The following is a 13,939-nucleotide window of genomic DNA, read 5'->3' as shown; positions in this document are numbered from 1 at the left end:
AACAGATCAACCATTCTAGCCATGCCTCATATCCCTCTGTTTCACTTCCTGTTTCTAAAGTGCTGATTTGGGGTATAAAGCTTTAAAAAAATAAAAAAGGAGGGGTCTGAGCTCAAGCGGGACCAGGCAGCTACTGTCTAAACTAAATGCTGCCGTGATGAAACGCCATATCATGGATTATCAAGGATTCTCTCTGAAACAGTCTGGAGCTCAAAGGCTTTCTCTCTTGCCGGTTACACCACAAGGTGAGTTCCTTTCTACTTCCTGCTTCTTCACACACATGCTCTCCAGCACAGGTTAGCTCTGAGTGTTAGCAATGCTAATGTGAACACCGACCATATTACGTCCAAAACAGTCGGGCATTGTTTCTGATAGCAACGTTTCTGATTGGGCCGTGGGTCCACATTTCAGATATTACGTCGTATCGGACGCAAATCTGGATCAGCTCCGATGTAGCCCCGTTTTTAGAGATTTGGAGGAAAAGAGAGAGGGTTTTATTTTCTGACGCTTCGTGAGTTCCCTGACACACCGGGGACACATCTTTATGTATACAAGACATCAAAAAGTGCATTTTGCATGATAAGCCCTCTTTAAACAGCCTTGAACATTTTATACTGATTATAGCTTGTTTCAAGTGTTGCATGGCGCATGATGGCTCCCCAATGTAACATGCTGGCTTTATCGACACTGTCAAATCAAAAGAAGAAAGCATTGTATATGTATGTATCTATCTGGACAGAAAACCATTCCTTTACTACGTCTTCTGTCTGATTGAGTTGGCCTCCAAAGATTCGTTTTTTGGAGTTCAGAGTAATCTTAAAGGGGCCCTGTTTTGCAAATGTTCAGGTTCATATTAGTTTTTGTGTGCCTTTACTGTTTCGACATGCTTTAATGTTCAACATTTTTCTTTATATTGCTTCACACATGCAAAAAAAACCTTCAGCCCGTGTTCATGCCTTTGTGTCAACACAGATGCGCCTCTTTTAAAGCTTCTGTAAGCTAGACATTGGATTCCTTCCCGCTCCAGCTGATCCAGCTCCTTGGACTTTCTGAGGTGAATCCGAGAAGTACAAAGCACGACCATTACTGTTGTTGATCTGTGTTGTGATGGAGTAAGAAACCTCTCAGAAGTGTGCAGAGAAAGCAGCGCGTGTCCTTGGCCCCGGCTCTGTTTGGTCAAGTAGTTGCTTAGAAATAAAACCGTGTTTTATCGCTGCCATCATCAGGTAAGATACTGCACTCGACTGGATAAACACAAGGATTAACTAATAGACCGTTGGCAAGGAGGCGTCCTGGCTCCTTCCCTCTTCCTCACTCCCTCCCCCCTTTCTCTCATCTTGCCTTTATCTCTCCTCTAACTTGTTTCAGTCAAACCTCCCTCTCATGTAAGTTTGAAAGTGTGAGAATAAGTAGCAAACGTTACCATGCACTGCGAGAATACTGTAGGCATTGATTAGAATAAAACATGATCATTGACTCCAACAAGAGACTGAAAGGAAAGAAGAGAGTGACTGTGCTACCTCTGTCCTCCCAGCTTGTCATCGCTGTTTTAATATCGCTCTTCTTCTTTGTCTCTCTTGTTTTATTTCTGATGTACAGATCTACCAGGCCGTTCCTAGAAGGAGAAATGATATTTATAGCAAAGCTCAATCTTTATCTCCCCATCGCAGCCTCCTCATCCAGGAGAACCAGCTGATCTCACTCCTCCTGTAGTCACTTTAGCCGCTTTCACACCAAGTACTTTGCCGTACTTAGTTCCCAGCACTTAGTTCCCAGCACTTAGTTCCCCTATGGAACTAAAGAGCAGATCGCGTTCACACCAGAATAAGTCCCCCGAGGGAAGATTACGCAAATGAAGCCGCTGACGTCACTTCTTCTTCTGCTGCTTTGGGTTTAGTCCCCGGAGTTGGGGACCTTCCGAGTAAATCGCCAGAACGCCGACACCTCCTCCTCATCTCCACCGCTCGCTCCCATGTTTTCTTTTGTGTTGCCATAAGTTATTCTCTCTCCGTTGGTGCGCGGGGCCAATGCTAATGCTAATAATGCTAATGCCAGCAAATAAAATGGCGGCTTCACAAAACTTTCCCGAGTTTTACGGGGCGTGGTTTGCAATCCGCCCAGCCAATCAGAAATTGGAATTGTTTTCTCCCCAGGAAAGTCTCACCTCTCTAGCAGGGACTGAAAAGGGGAGAAAAGTTCTCATGAACTAAGTTCTCTTTTTGGTGTGAACGCAAAATCGGAACTAAACGGGAAAAGTACTCCGGTGTGAACGCGCCTTTTGATTCAAGATGTTCTCTTTTTAACATCTCTGCTCCTGTTCTTCTCTAACATAACACTCCTATCTCCTGGCACATCCATCTTTTTCTTCTGTTACCTTAACAAGAGGCTTTCACTCTACTCTGGCCTCACTCGCTCACTTTCTCTTTTCCTCTTTCAATCTTTCGCTCTCTGTTTCCGTTCCCTCCCTCATTCTTGATTGAAAGGGTATGCACGGTTGGCAGGGAAATAAAGAAGGAAATAGATAATGATACCAGACCGTATTGTGTGGAAAAACCTGACCTCGCACATAGCCGATCTGTCGCACACACACACACACACACACACACACACACACACACACACACACTCACACACACATACACACACACACACACACACACACACACGCACACACACGCAGACACGCACTCCTTCCCATTCTCAGATGTTTATTTCATATAAACACATAGAGGAAAACATGTGCTCCCTTTTAAAGTATTCCTCTCCTTTATCATAAACATATTTATTATGTATACGTTCATATTTACATCTTTATTCTTTGACAATACATAGAATAATTTATGCTCTTCATGATTAACTTGCAACATTGTAGATTTACAGTGACATCTGAAAGTCTGTTAGATGATTTGAAATCTTCTTCCACTTAGATGTGTCGCCTGAGCTGCAATTTATCATCTGTGAAAATAAAGTCAGATAGTCTCCTCTGAAGTTGTGTGGATGGCGTGTGTGTACTACTCTCCACTTCATGTATATTTTATTTTACATATCAGTGCAAAACCTTTAATGTAAACAAAGCTTGACACAACTGGGCTCACCCCAACAACCTTCAATGTGAAGATGAAGACTGAAGAGGTGCCGGTTGGCAGATGAGTTTCCCTTTTGCTGCGGTCTTTAAACTAAGCGAATAAAATTGGCTGCTGGCAATGTCTTCATCTTTAAAAACTAATATAAGAATGCTATGGTGAGTGCATTTCAATTTTCAATGTATATTATCCTACCAACAAAGCAGCGATATAAAGTTATAAAATATAACTTGGTGGACCATCAGTCGTGGGAACATTCTCACGATTTAATGACAGACATTTTCACAGGAAATTGGAAGTTGATTCAAAATACTGTGGATTGGAAAGTTTAATATTCATCAACGTGCTATTCAATTACATTTTTTTTTTAATTCACAAACATTATGCGCATAATGAGGCTGCAAATCTCCAAGGACCTGATCTCACACACACACACACACACACACACACACACACACACACACACACACACACACACACTCACCCTCACGGCCCGTCTACACTACAGGCATCAACAAATCTTGAAGCTGGGCCTGTCTGAGGCTTGGCGATTTCTCGCGCCCAAGGCGACCAACAACCAATCAGGAATCTCCCGCCCGCCCCCGGCATACAAAGCAATAGCAATGTTAAAACGAAGTAAACTGGATATAAACTCCCCAAACAGGCGAAAACCTACCAGTTCCACCCACTGTCTCTGCCTCCTCCCTCCATGCCTCGCTCCTCCGGTTTGTATCCTGGTAGATGAACAGAGACTGAGCATACAGCACCGGGTGATTCACTACCGCTCCATTTTTTTGAATATGAGGAAATGACCTGCGTACTCTCTCCCAACATACACGCGGTTTGATTGGCTAGCGCTTGTACTGTCAGATTTGCATACGCATGATTTGATTGGCTGATGCCAAGCATCGAGCCTCAAAAGTTTAACATTGCTCAACTTTTGATACTCGCGATGCTTGCAGAGCCACGCTCCGCTCCCCACAATGCAGTTCGGCGAAGATTCAAAATCAACTACGTCACCCCATTCATGTGAATGGGCGAAGCGTTGAAAGCATTTTTCGATGCCTGTAGTGTAGACGGGCTGTCACGCTTTTCAGGCATCTTTAGGAGCTTGCAGAGAAGTTTGAGCTGCACATGGTTTGGTCTTCAGGTCTTCAGGTCTTTCATCAGTAGGAGTGTGTTTGTCGGGAAAGCTGCAACCACTGCTGTAGTCCACTGAGGACGTCAAGCACCAGCTTTAATACATGTTGGTTTGACATCATGACGTCAACACTCTGCTCAGATATTTAATACAAAAGGAATTGACTGGCATTTCTCCCAAAGCACATGACACACTCACTTCCACTGTGGAATAATATGACTGAACATCACAAAAAGCTGCAATATCAACAACACACGCCCGTTTTGAGAACGTGATGCACTTCTTGTTATAGTTAGATAAGAAGATCAATACCAAACGTATGTCTTTGGATCTTTTGGATCCAGAGCCATAGGGGATTAGTTTAGATTGGATTAGCATGAAGATTGGAAGCATGTAGAAAACAGCTTGCGTCTATAAATACTTAATAATAATAATAATAATGAATACATTAAATATTAAATATGTTTATGTTACGCTTAACTAATAATGTTCTTGTTTTTCGCATCTATACATAACAGACTTCAGATTTATATTCATCTTCTTATCTAACTCTTGACAATAAAGGGAGAAGGCACATTTGTAAATAATCCTTTAAAGCCACTAGCATGGAAAAGCAGCTGCAATTAGGGAACCTTTTGATAACTGTTCTTAGATATTATTATGGAGCTTTTATATCCCAGTGTTTCTAATCAAAGGCAGTACATGCAGCAGTAATTCTGTAATTAACCATAATACTGAATGTACAGCCAACCTGTAATGGTAGACGTTCTTTTAAATGTGAGGTTCGTATGACTGCAGGATGTATTATAACTTCTTTCAAAGAAACATAATGTGCTTCTGAAATGATACATGTGGCACATTGTAGGCGCAATTACATTTCATATAATGGTCTTGTTTCTCCCGAAGCTGAAATGAAGGCCTCTGGACAAAGAAACACCGCTCGTCAGTCAGGCACACTGAACTCTGTTTGGTTTGAATGACTTCACCCTTTTATAAAGCCTTAACGTTCTTTGACGTGAGAACAGAAACAGGACTCAGACCTCGAGAATAAACCTTTCGTTAATGCAATTTCTTGATGTTTAATTTCACAACATTACACTCTTTTACCCTGAGAGATTTCATGTGAAACTGACATTCTAATGAGCGTTTTATTTAACTATTATAGGTGAAAGTCAGTGAAATTCAGTTTGCTGCCAAAAAAACGTTGTAACCAATCTCGATGTTTGTGCAGTGAGGCTCACAGTAACGAGGTAGGAAGGTAAAGCCAAATTCAGAGATACTGTATCACCTGTTTACACAAAAGATTCAAGAGAGAATAAGGCAGAGGGCTCTGGAGAGGAGAGGGGAACGAGGCACATTCACAGAAAACAAACACTCTGAGATCTGCAGAGATGAGAAGGCTGCAAACATCAGAAAGACAGATGGCATCTTCAAGAAACAAGTTGTGGAGAGGGACCAGCAGACTAGCAAGTGCATATGTTGATTGGATCCTGCTTTATGAATTTTAATGTGTATTTGCTCATTAACAAGGTTACCATATGACTCACGGATTGAGCGGTTTCCTCCGAGCAGCAGAGGAGCGTTTGGGGTCAGGCAGGCAATGAGGAGGGCTCTGATTGGACTTCTTTCGAGATTTAAATAAAGGAAAGATGCAATATGTCTTCGTGAAATTAGAAACAGTGTTTAATGGAGATTCTTCTTGGGGTGTATCAGTGTTTTCACATCTCCAAACTGATAGGAACTTCAGTGTTACTGTCAGAATGATGACTCAGCGTATATGCAGTTCATTTAAACCTGAATTAGGAAACACTATTTTGTTTCTCACCTCCTTTGTTTTCCATTGTAGTCTTTGTTGATCGATACTGTGTCTTCAGAGATCAGCTCTGACATTTTTCCATCCCAGTATGGCTCATAGCAATGACAAGTTTCACGTTTCAAATTGTCAACAGTAACGGGTTTTTCTCCAAAGGAGGGACTATTTCCTCAGTAGAAATAACTCCACTAAAGGGCAAGGACATTGTTTCTGGAAAAACGTTTTGCTTTCAAATGTTTTGATGCCATTTTCAATCGTGTGAGAACCACAAATGAAAATCCATTCAACCCCTCATTATGTTTGTTCACATCTAAAAACCTGGTTAAATCAATAGGAACATATATGCTTACATAGATACCATCCATCCATCCATCTTCTCCCGCTTATCCGTGGTCGGGTCGCAGTTCCAGCAGAGAGCCCCAAACTTTTCTTTTCCCTGGCAACATAGATACCAGTGTTGCCAAAATAAACCCATCCTTTGTCACAGGTGATAAAGGTCCCATGTCATGGCCATTTCTACTGACCATAATTCCATTGTTGAGGTCTACTAAAATAGATTTATATTGTGCAATTTTCCAAACTCACATTGGTTTCTCACAGCATCTCTGTAAACTACGTGTATTCACTCTCTGTCCTAAACGGCTTGTTGGAGCTCCGCCCCCCCTCCCTGTGAGCCCAGTGTGCTCTGATTGGTCGGGACGTTGCGAGGCTCGCTGCTCAGTGAGCTGGCTTACTGGTGTGGTTTCCGGGTGGGCGATACAGCGGGACAGCGCGAAACTCATCCTGAGCACAAACAAACACTCACAGCTGAAGTAAAAACAATAAGTGTGGCTTGATATTGAGAAAGAAAAAGATTTATAACGCTGTGAGAATGGGTCTGCGGAGAGCATTTCTCCGCGATCCCAACTCGTCTATAGAGTGGCGACGTCACGGCCATCTACTTCCGATCCATGGGACTTTATTTCGGAAAAATTATGTATTGAAGTCATAACAACCTTCATAACACACAAGGGGACGGGTAATAACCGGTAATAACCAGAAAAGCATGACATGGGACCTTTCTCAGGCGGAAGAGCAGGCTGGACGGTATTTGCCTCAAAGTTCTGTGAAAATCTCAAAAACTAAAGGATTCGAACCTCAAAACAAAACCTTTCATTGTTATTCATAGATGTTTACATTTAATTCATTTCTACACTGAAATTTGACTGAGCCCTTTATATTACTATATCAAAGGTTATGTGAAAGTCAAGAAAATATACATGATGATTATATATAAGCTTATTTCTCATCTACCAAAAAATGTGAGGTTTCTTTGGACAAAATATTTGTGTTAAATGACTGTAATTTATTACAAAATACAGAAGGTAAAGGACACCACGAGCAGTTCAAAAACATCACGACAATGATGACGTTGAGCCAAAAATGCTGCTGAAACACTCGCAAATGACTACTTTAAAAGAATGAATGTTCCTACATTCCTAGTTAATAACTACAATCACCAATTACAAATCAAGCTCACACACACATCATATCGTGCTCGAATGTGTCAAGGGCTCGTTCAGCCAGTGTACTGTGAGAAGGACTTGTTGACCTTCAGTCCATTCATCCAGGATGTGAATCAGCTGTGTGTAATAAAGCTTGGTGGAGCTTTATACGGTGCTTATCCTGCTTTTAATAATGTTTGCTGTGGTTTAAATCCTGCTTAATGAAGCCTGGAAGAGGGGAAGCAATCACATCATTTTATAGCTTGCAGGTTCATACATTCTCTGTGTTAATCACTGCAGATGGGTTCATTACCTGAGCTAACGAGCCAAAACTCCTTAATATGTGGTTAGATTTATGTATTAAGCGCAGCTGATCGTGTGTGTGTGTGTGTATATGTGTGTGTGTGTTTTTGTCTCCACAGGTTCATCCTGGTGTTTGGGTGTCTGGTTCTCTCTGTGTTTTCCACCATCCCTGCTCACCAGGAATTCTCTGCTCACTGCCTGCTCATCCTGGTAGGACGTACTCACACACAATCACAAACAAATTTATTATTTTTAATGTGTGGAGCTCAGTAATGAGTCTGCATAAGAGATGCTCATTTGGCATTTTCAGCACTATAGTCATATGTAGTGATTGGTCCCTTGCCAATAAAGATTCTGTTACAATTCAATTAAAGTCATCAGTCTCTGCCTCAGATGTGATGAAGCAGAAAGACATCCGAAAAAGGAGGTGCGAAAACATAAACTTAGAGAAAGTAAATGTGAAGTAGGGGAGGAACAGACATCTACACACACGTTATATAAGTAGAAGCACGGTTCACGATAGTTTACAGAAGTTGCGTAAAGTTTCCTCTCCTCCAGTCATACGTGCCTTGCAGACAGTTTCCATTTCTCCAGGTTATAAAATATCCATCTCTGAAATTCTACTTCCACCCCAATAAAACTGAGGAAATCATTCCATCTATGGTGGTCAAAGCAAAAGAAAATTGTATTTTAAAAATTCAACATCTCGTTCAAAAGACAGTCTCGAAGTTATTGGATAAGCCACATGATTCAGAGGCACTGTTTCTGAGTATGATGACTTCCCATCCTGCTACTGGCTGCAGCTTCATGATTAACGGACAGACATGAGAGTGATTTCAACCTTTTCATGTGACTGTTTTATTGTGATTTACGTAGCTAGGTAGGCACGGGTTAGCCTTTCTCACAGCAGACATCTTAAACTGTCATAGCAGGAAAAGCACAGGTGTGACTAATAACAGAAACAATGGCTCTGTTTCTCTGAAGTGTTGCAGTACGTCAGGCCAGTGAGCAGCATGCGTAACGGAAGGGCCTGGAACTGGCACACGCTAATGGAATAAAGCCATTATTAATAATACAAATTAGTCCTGTGCTTTTCCTGCCAGGAAATGTGAACATGTTAAACAAAAAGACTATAAATGACTTTACAACACACACAGTCATAAGTATAATCTGTTTTATTGCAGAACAGGTTTTCACACAAAAGGAATTAGCTTTTATCATATTGTTGCATTCAAAAAAAGGTACACTATATACAAAAGCAATAATATAGTTCATAATGAAGGTAAGTAAGTACTTTTTTCACATTTACTACAAATTGACCTTTTCAGAATATTGATTGACACGAAAGGTGTTTTCTGTTTCATTAGAAAAGCTAACGGTAACAAACTATAGAATCCTTGACCCCTTGATACGTCTGTCTTTTCCGCTGTTGCTTTAAAGGTTTAAATATGTGTGTTTTCTGCTTGTGTGTGTCCTGCAGGAGTTTGTGATGATTGTAGTGTTTGGTCTGGAGTACATCATCAGGATATGGAGCGCCGGCTGCTGCTGCCGCTACCGAGGCTGGCAGGGACGCCTCCGCTTCGCCAGGAAACCCTTCTGTGTCATAGGTAGGAGTGTGTGTGTGTGGCCTAGCATTACTATACTTGTGGGGACCTAAATCTGGTTACACAGTCACGTGTGGGGACTCACCTCCCTTATGGGGGATAAGTCTCCAGGAAATGCATGTAAGTCAATGTAATGTCCCCTGAAGTGATGTATACATGGTGTGTGTGTGTGTGTGTGTGTGTGTGTGTGTGTGTGTGTGTGTGTGTGTGTGTGTGTGTGTGTGTGTGCGTGCGTGCGTGCGTGCGTGCGTGCGTGCGTGCGTGCGTGCGTGCGTGCGTGCGTGCGTGCGTGCGTGCGTGCGTGCGTGCGTGTGTGTGTGTGTGTGTGTGTGTGTGTGCGCATGTGTGTGTGTGTGTGTGCGTGCGTGCGTGCGTGCGTGCGTGCGTGCAGTTGACCAATTACAACAGAGATGGCCAGCTAACCAATCAGAGCAGACTGGGCTCTGGTTTCTGACAGAGGGTGAAAGTGAAGTGACTGTTATGTGCAGTATGAGAAAATAAAGAGCTTTTTGAACCTAATACAAAATGAACCTGAAAGTTAGCGTGCTATGTCCTCTATAATAGATCATTATCCGGCACTGATGCTATTGTCCAATACACATTATCGCTGTTCTTGAGTGATCCTCTTCAGTGTCCAGTAAATGTAACGAGTATGAAAAGAGAAAGAAAAAAAACATCCATTTGTAGTCCAGTGGCTCTCGATCCTTCTGAAGTTGCTCCAGCAGGGAGGAGAAGAGCCTGCTGGGAAATAAAAGAGAATAAATGGTGCATTCAAGTGTCTTCGACAGAATGAAAGAAGAAGACCGATAGAGACAGAGAAGGAAACAAACAAGCTTGTTGTGAATCAATAGTTGTTTTAAAGGTGATTGATGGGTGTAGAAAGTAGGCGAGTCAACCACAGTTCCTGCTACTAATATTGTTTACTCTGTGACCTTTATTTCGTCTTCTACAGACATCATCGTACTCATCGCCTCGGTTGCTGTGGTTTCGGCCGGTAGTCAGGGCAACATCGTTGCCACTTCTGCGCTGCGTAGCCTGCGTTTCCTGCAGATCCTGCGCATGGTGCGCATGGACCGGAGGGGGGGCACCTGGAAGCTGCTGGGGTCTGTAGTTTATGCACATAGTAAGGTAGGGTCATAACGACAGCTTATTTTCTTCTGAACCTTTATTTTTATGGTTCAGTTATTATAAAACTGTTAATCAGGCCGTGGATTATTGCATAATTTCCCTTGTATGTTTTACTTGTTTTGTTAACCTCGAAGCACTTTTATTCTTTATTAATCCTGGGGTATATTTCTACTCATGCTAATCATCCAGTGTTTTATACTGTTGCACACAAAGTTTTAGCAAGTATTATACAATTTAAAGGGGACCTATCATGCAACATGCACTTTTTGATGTCTTTTATAGATAAAAATGTGTCCCCGGTGTGTCGGGGAACTCAGAAAATAAAACCCTCTCATTTTTCTCCGTACCTCTAAAAACGGGGCTACAACGGAGCTGATCCAGATTTGCGTCCGATATGACGTAATATCTGTAGGCTGGCTTTACGCCCACGGCCCTATCAGAAACGTTGCTATCAGAAACAATGCCTGACTGTTTTGGACGTAATATAAAAATACTTGAACGTGTCGTTGCCTCACAACTTAAAGCCCACCTCAGCTCCAATGATCTCTTTGAGCCATTTCAATCCAGTTTCCGATCAAAACACAGCACCGAAACAGCTCTTCTCAAAATCACAAACGACCTCCTCCTCTCCTCTGACTCCGGAAACCTTAACATCCTCATCCTCCTCTACCTCACCGCAGCATTCGACACCATCAACCACGCCATCCTGCTGTCCCTCCTCGAATCATCACTCAACATCACCGACACTGCACTCTCCTGGCTGAAATCCTACCTCACCGACAGACATCAGTTTATCAACATCAACAACTGCACCTCCTCCACTGCTCCTCTGTCCCAAGGCGTCCCCCAGGGTTCTGTGCTTGGCCCCCTCCTCTTCATCCTCTACATGCTCCCCCGTGGCAAAATAATTAGTCGCCACAACCTTCAATTTCACTGCTACGCCGATGACATCCAACTTTATATCTCAACAAAAACCATCACCCCCACAACACACTCCACTCTCACCAACTGTCTCTTAGAAATAAAAGCATGGATGCAAACAAACTATCTCCAACTGAACAGTGCCAAATCAGACATCATCATCATCGGCCCCCCATCCCGTATTAAAGACATCCAGAATTTCAACTTCACCATTGACAGCCACACTCTATCTCCCCCCCTCACATCCGCAACCTCGGAGTCATCTTCGACAGTCAGCTCAAATTCAACCACCACATAAATCACATCACCAGGACCGCCTTTTTCCACCTCAAAAACATTGCCCGTCTCCGCCCATCACTCTCCTCCTCTGCTGCTGAAACCCTGATTCATGCATTCATCACTTCACGACTCGACTACTGCAATAGCATCCTCTACGGCATACCATCCAACCTAATCAATAAACTCCAACATATCCAGAACTCTGCTGCCCGCCTCCTCACCCACACCCGCTCCCGAGACCACATCACTCCCGTCCTCCAGAACCTCCACTGGCTCCCCGTCCGTCAAAGAATCAACTTCAAAGTCCTCCTCATTACTCACAAAGCCCTCAACAATCAGGCCCCCCCCCCTACCTCACAGACCTGCTGCACCACCACACCCCTTCCCGCTGCCTCCACTCATTAGAAGCCAACCTCCTATCCATCCCCACCCGCACCAATCACCGGACCTGGGGGGAAAGAGCCTTCTCCGTCGCTGCCCCCTCCCTCTGGAACTCACTCCCCCAACCCATCAGAGTCTGCACTGACCTCACCACCTTAACTTTAACTATATATTTATTTGTTGTTCCTTCCTTTTCTTTTCCCTTCACTATATCTGTAAAGCGTCTTTGAGCACCTGTAAAAGCGCTAACAAAATAAATCTATTATTATTATTATTAATATGGTCGGTGTTTACATTAGCATCGCTAACACTCAGAGCTAACCTGTACTGGAGAGCATGTGTGTGAAGAAGCAGGAAGTAAAAAGGAACTCACCTTGTGGTATAACCGGCAAGAGAGAAAGCCTTTGAGCTCCAGACTGTTTAAGAAATAATCCTTGATATTCCATGATATGGCGTTTCATCACGGCAGCATTTAGTTTAGACAGTAGCTGCCGGGTCCCGCATGAGCTCAGACCCCTCCTCTTTTATTTTGTATCAATTTTTATTTATTTTTTTAAAGCTTTATACCCAAAATCAGCACTTTTGAAACAGGAAGTGAAATAGAGGGGTATGAGGCATGGCTAGAATGGGTGATCTGGTTGGTATTTTGAGCAAAACACTTCATAGAAAAAAATGTTATATACTTTTATATATCTGAGACCTATGCTATTGCCTAAAAATAGCATGATAGGTGACCTTTAACATGTATCTATATATTGAAGCAATAACTGAGTGATATTTACAGACAGGTGTTTGCCAGGACTGTTTTGATGAATTAGGAGTAGGCTTGGTCACAATAAGTTAAAACTGTAAGTATAGGTTACAACATGTTCAACAATATTGATTGTTTAGAAATGTGCTGTTTCACCAGCAACCAGGAAACGGTCAGAACACAACGAGGAAAAGAAAATGTAGAAATGATAACTGTGAGGTTTCATGATTTTGAACTGGATACAGCAGATGATTTTCTTCCTGTTGCTATAAAGAGTTGGTGGTTAAACTGCAAAAAATACACTTGTTTTATGTCAAAAGAGAGACACAAACAAATTGCTTCCATACAAAGAAGAATGAAAAACGAAATATTCAATTCGATTGAATTCAAGATTAAAGTATCCAATATCAGACTTCTCTTTCTAACCGAGCAAAGGGCTGTAAAAGCTACATATAATGTTTTTCTGTGTCTAATAGGAGCTGGTGACTGCCTGGTACATTGGGTTCCTGGTGTTAATCTTCTCCTCGTTCTTGGTCTATCTGGTGGAGAAAGAATTCAACCAAGAGTTTGCCACGTACGCTGACGCTCTGTGGTGGGGAACGGTGAGCACACACACATTAATACACACATTCAATGGAGTGTCTTCAACTCCTCGTGCCTTTCAAAACCAGTTGAGCCCCGAGCCTGTTTTTCAGGCCTCAGGCTCGAAAATGACATTCCCAGAACAATTGAAAGGGATAAATTAATAATCTTTGCAATGAGAAACCTGTGAGTTGGATGTAGAAAAGTCAGAATCAATATAGAACATATAATAAGTACCCTGTATCAAGATCGATGCAAAATAAGTGACATTTGACCTTTTTAGAGAGGTTTAGAAAAAATAAACACTTCTGGGGTCATTTGGGTGGATTTTCCATATCTCTGGCCCCCCTCGGTCGATTTTGATGATTGACACCTCTTTTTAACTGTTAGAGCCAATAGAATCGAGGGGAAGTGATGATACTTATATGTCTAATCTGTGGAATCTCAGCTTGCTAATCAATATCTTGTT

General features: G+C 42.4%; 1 protein-coding gene across 5 annotated transcripts in view; it reads left to right on the top strand.

The window, feature by feature from the left end:
* Nucleotides 1-13,939, top strand: part of kcnq5a (potassium voltage-gated channel, KQT-like subfamily, member 5a) — a 128,132-nt gene that overhangs the window by 76,614 nt on the left and 37,579 nt on the right. For all 5 annotated transcript variants that reach the window (XM_071205572.1, XM_071205570.1, XM_034100543.2 and 2 more), the window contains exons 2-5: nt 7,944-8,034; nt 9,305-9,431; nt 10,381-10,556; nt 13,365-13,490. In XM_071205572.1, the coding sequence (XP_071061673.1) occupies nt 7,944-8,034; nt 9,305-9,431; nt 10,381-10,556; nt 13,365-13,490 (520 nt within the window). The remainder of the gene's footprint in view (nt 1-7,943; nt 8,035-9,304; nt 9,432-10,380; nt 10,557-13,364; nt 13,491-13,939) is intronic.

Source organism: Pseudochaenichthys georgianus, chromosome 15 (genome assembly GCF_902827115.2).
Source record: "Pseudochaenichthys georgianus chromosome 15, fPseGeo1.2, whole genome shotgun sequence".
In the NCBI taxonomy this organism is placed as follows: Eukaryota; Metazoa; Chordata; class Actinopteri; order Perciformes; family Channichthyidae; genus Pseudochaenichthys; species Pseudochaenichthys georgianus.
The sequence above is the reverse complement of the archived record's forward strand: the minus strand, read 5'-3'. Positions and strand labels throughout refer to the sequence as shown.